The 3,813-nt window shown below is 63.2% G+C and overlaps 1 protein-coding gene across 1 annotated transcript in view; it reads left to right on the plus strand.

Annotated features, from left to right (window-relative positions):
- Positions 1 to 2,917: 2,917 nt before the first annotated feature.
- EMIHUDRAFT_118858 (putative phosphoglucomutase 3) overlaps positions 2,918 to 3,813 on the plus strand; it is a gene marked incomplete at both ends in the record, with an annotated part of 2,360 nt that continues 1,464 nt past the window's right edge. The window contains one exon of the mRNA XM_005769075.1: positions 2,918 to 3,799. Coding sequence (XP_005769132.1) covers positions 2,918 to 3,799 — 882 coding nt within the window. The remainder of the gene's footprint in view (positions 3,800 to 3,813) is intronic.

Genomic DNA, 3,813 nt, shown 5'->3' on the forward strand with positions numbered 1-3,813 from the left:
CGAGTCGAGTGACAATTTCGAGGTGGCTCGAGCGGCAACGAGGACGGAGGGCGTTCCGACTTTTGCTCCTTGTGTTTCTTTTTCAGTGTAACGTCCTTCCCCGTAGGAGGACTCTGCTGACAGGGTTTGCGATGAGGAACGACCCGAAGGGTTTCTCGGAGGTTAGTGCACCACTAACCGCCGAAGCGCAAGCGCTTGGAGCAAGAGAACTGCGACGGATCGGTCTCATACTAGCACCCCACCTCGCGAGCCGACGTTCTGGCTCAGCGAGGTTGCTGCGGAGCACTCGCGGACCGGTTCTTCTGGCCCGGCGAGGCCGCTGCGGGGCACCCGGCGGCTCGGGTCACTTCTCAGCGCAAACTCAGTCGAGCAGGAGAGGTAAGGTGTGTGTGTGTAAAGGCGGCGCGGCACGGTAAGGGTCGGTGGTAAGGCAGAGCGGCGGCAACAGACGGCAGGCAGGGCATCGGACGACGGGACAAACGGCACGGCGGGCGCGGCACTGTAGGAGCGGCGGTATGGCGGCACGGTGGTAACGCTAACGGACGGCAGGGGGGGGACGGCGGGCTAAACGGCAAGGGCGGCGCGGCACGGAGGAAGGAGTGGCACGGTAAGGAGCGGCGACACGACGGCAGACCACGGCAGCGAACGGCGGAGCATTGGGCGGCGGGAAAACGGCTGTGGGCGGGGCGGGAGGGTGAGGCGAGGGTGGCGGCGGTGGATCACGAGGAAGTAGAAGGTCGAGCGCGAGCGTGCGAGCGAGCGGCGAGCGAGCGGCTAGGCGGCGGGAGGGTGAGGCGAGGGTGGTTTTTGCTTGGCCCTGAAATTTAAAAAACCTTGCCGGCCATGGGAAACTAAAAAAGAAATCACCCGAGCGGTGAAGGTGAGGTACTATACCAACTAAAGTGATGGCTGGTGGTACTATCCTGCAACCACAGTCCTTCTTGCAGATTTTTTTGTTTTGTTTCCTTCCTGTGACATGACAGGCCACTCTCAAGCCCTACAAGCACCAGATCAACGACTTGGGGAGGGTTGACATCGTGATTTCCGCGGAAAATTTCTTTTTCTGCTGTGAAAATTCCGGCGTGAAGAGAGGGAAAAACCCGACGGGAGGGCCCAGACCTACCTACCCTACCTACCCCGGCATGAGGGCCGCCCCAAGCAAAAAGAACACACTCCCGCCTTCCTTTTCGTTTTTTTCCCTGTCCTCCGATGGTACGTTGTGCTGCCAAGGTGCGATCGATCGAGAGAGAGTGTGTTTGTTTTGTTGCGATCGATGACTGCAAGGACCAAGGTGTTAGCTCCCCGGCCCTGGGTGTGATGTTACCAACCACAACTGCACTCCAAGTGCTCCAAGTCTTCTTGGTTTGATGGGAAGCGGGAAGGCGAAACACAGTCCGACCAACGACTGGGACACCAACGCGGTATGGGTGGACGCAAGACGGGCGGTGAAGTCTTCTTTGGAGGCGTCGGAACAGCGTGAACCGACGCGAGGGTCGGTCGGCTCCTAACTTGAGCACTTGAGCACTGGATAGGGCCGATTCCGCGTGGTACGGGACCCCTCGATCGTCTCGCCCTCCCTCACTGGTATGTTCATTGGGGGGGGTCATAACAAACACGGTACAGGATCGAGGTGCACGCTGCCGAAGCAGTGTCGTCCCCTCTCTCCCCAACGGCGATGGCGGTGTGACCGATCGAGCTACAAGAGGAGCTTGTTCAGCAGGATCCGGGATGGTCAGGCGCACTACCTCACTGGGCCTGAGACCGCCGAGACGACCCCATCACCGTCTCGGATTCATGTGGGATCGAACCACTCCGGGATGGGCAAGCCCATCAATTGTTAATTGTCAAAATTCCTGTTGTGCAAGAAGGGAGGGGGCTCTGACGGAGTGCGTGGCGGGAGAGGGCAGGGAGTGGGCGGGGGGGAGGGGGGGGGGGGGGCTCAGCCGTGCAAAAAGCATCAATTAATCATAGTAAGGAAGACATGTTGCCCCCGTTCAAGAAGTCCGTCTCGATTTTCGTTTTTTTTTCCACAGACCACTCGGGCAACTTTTACGAAAGGCAAAGTTCTACTTGACCACTCGGGCAGATTCGATTGCATTTTACCACTCGGGCAAACTCGATGAAACGGGCGGACGAAACGCGTTTGCGACGGCTCGCCGGAGAGCATGCATGGAGCGGCCGGTGCGCCGCCGCAGCTCACCGATGGAGCCTGCGTCGCGGCTCAATCCACTGACGTAGCAGCACTGCGACACACTCTCCAAGCACGGCCTCTGGCGTTGCGATTGCACAGAGAGCGAGCAATAGGCGCCAAAAGCACAGATCTGTGTGCAGTGGATTTCCATGTAGGTCGCGCCCAGCGAGCGGACAACCGCGGGTCTCGGATGCTCTCCCGGACGCGAGCCCATCGTGCGAGTGGCGGACCCGGAGGCGGCCGGCCCAGCTCACCCCCAGAGAGGCCATGGCCAGGGTCAGGCATAAAAGGGGGGTGTTTTTCCGTCCGTCCAACTTTTTTTTCTCCTAACTAACTAGCTGTATATAGTCACTAGCTAGAGCTCACACTAGAGGCCGTCATCGCATTCGCCTTCCTGGTACCTACCCAGCGCTGGCTTCTGACTGTCGTTGCTGTCTCTCTCTTCTCGACTGTCTGTCTGTGCTTGCTTGTGCGTCTTGGGTCCGGGGTTGTGTTTTTGTGTGAACAGAATGTTCAATCTCAATGTCCCACCCCCCTGCGCGCGGGCCTTCTAGGCCCGCGGGTAGTCTCCCCCCATCCCCAGGGCCCCAGGCATGCGACGTATTTTCTTGTCAATAACAAGGTCTGTGAACGCGGGTTGATGTCGGTACCCTAACCAGCAACGCTGACCGACTCCACACCACCACCATCGGCGCTCGCACGCTCCTCTGCTCGGCCGCTGGACGCATGATCGGCCCGCCGCACCCCGGCGTGCCCCTCGCGTACGGCACGGCCGGCTTCCGCGCTCGGGCCGACCTCCTCGACTCCACATTCTTCCGGATGGGTGCGCTCGCGGTGCTGCGCTCGCGCTCGCGTGGTGGCCTGGCCGTCGGCCTCATGGTGACCGCATCGCACAACGCGGAGCCCGACAACGGGATCAAGCTCGTCGACCCGGACGGAGGCATGCTCGACGTTTCGTGGGAGCCGCACGCGTCTGCGGTCGCAAATGCGGCGGACGCAGACCTGGCGGCGGCGCTCGACGCGGTTGCCGACGCGGTGGGCGTGGTGTCGGCGGGCGGCGGGCGCGTCCTGGTGGCGCGCGACACGCGGCCGCACTCGGAGCGGCTCAGCGCCCTCGCGCTCGACGGGGTGAGCCACCTCGGCGGCGCTGGTGAGGACTTTGGCCTCCTGACGACGCCGCAGCTGCACCACATCGTCCGTCACGCAAACGGCGGCGCCGCCGGCGGGGCGCACGTGGGGCCGGCCGCGTGGGCGAGCGAGGGCGGGTACGCCGAGATGCTCTGCACCGCCTTCGCCGCCCTCCTCCCGCCAGACCTCGGTGGCGGGGGACTGCGCGCGCCTCTCACCGTCGACTGCGCGTGCGGCGTCGGAGGCCCGCAGCTCGCGCCGATCGCGCAGCGGCTCGCGCCTCTGCTGCCGCTGGAGCTGATCAACCGGCCGGGCGAGGGCGAGCTCAACGCGGGCTGCGGCGCCGAGTTTGTCCAAAAGGGCCGCCTCCCTCCCCGCGGTCTCGACACGCCGCCGCCCACCACCTCCGCCGATAGCGGCGGCGGCGGCGGCGGCGGCGGTTCGCGGCTGTGCTCCCTTGACGGGGACGCCGACCGCGTCGTGTTTCACTACTG

This window comes from Emiliania huxleyi (genome assembly GCF_000372725.1).
Source record: "Emiliania huxleyi CCMP1516 unplaced genomic scaffold EMIHUscaffold_431, whole genome shotgun sequence".
NCBI classification, from domain to species: domain Eukaryota; phylum Haptophyta; order Isochrysidales; family Noelaerhabdaceae; genus Emiliania; species Emiliania huxleyi.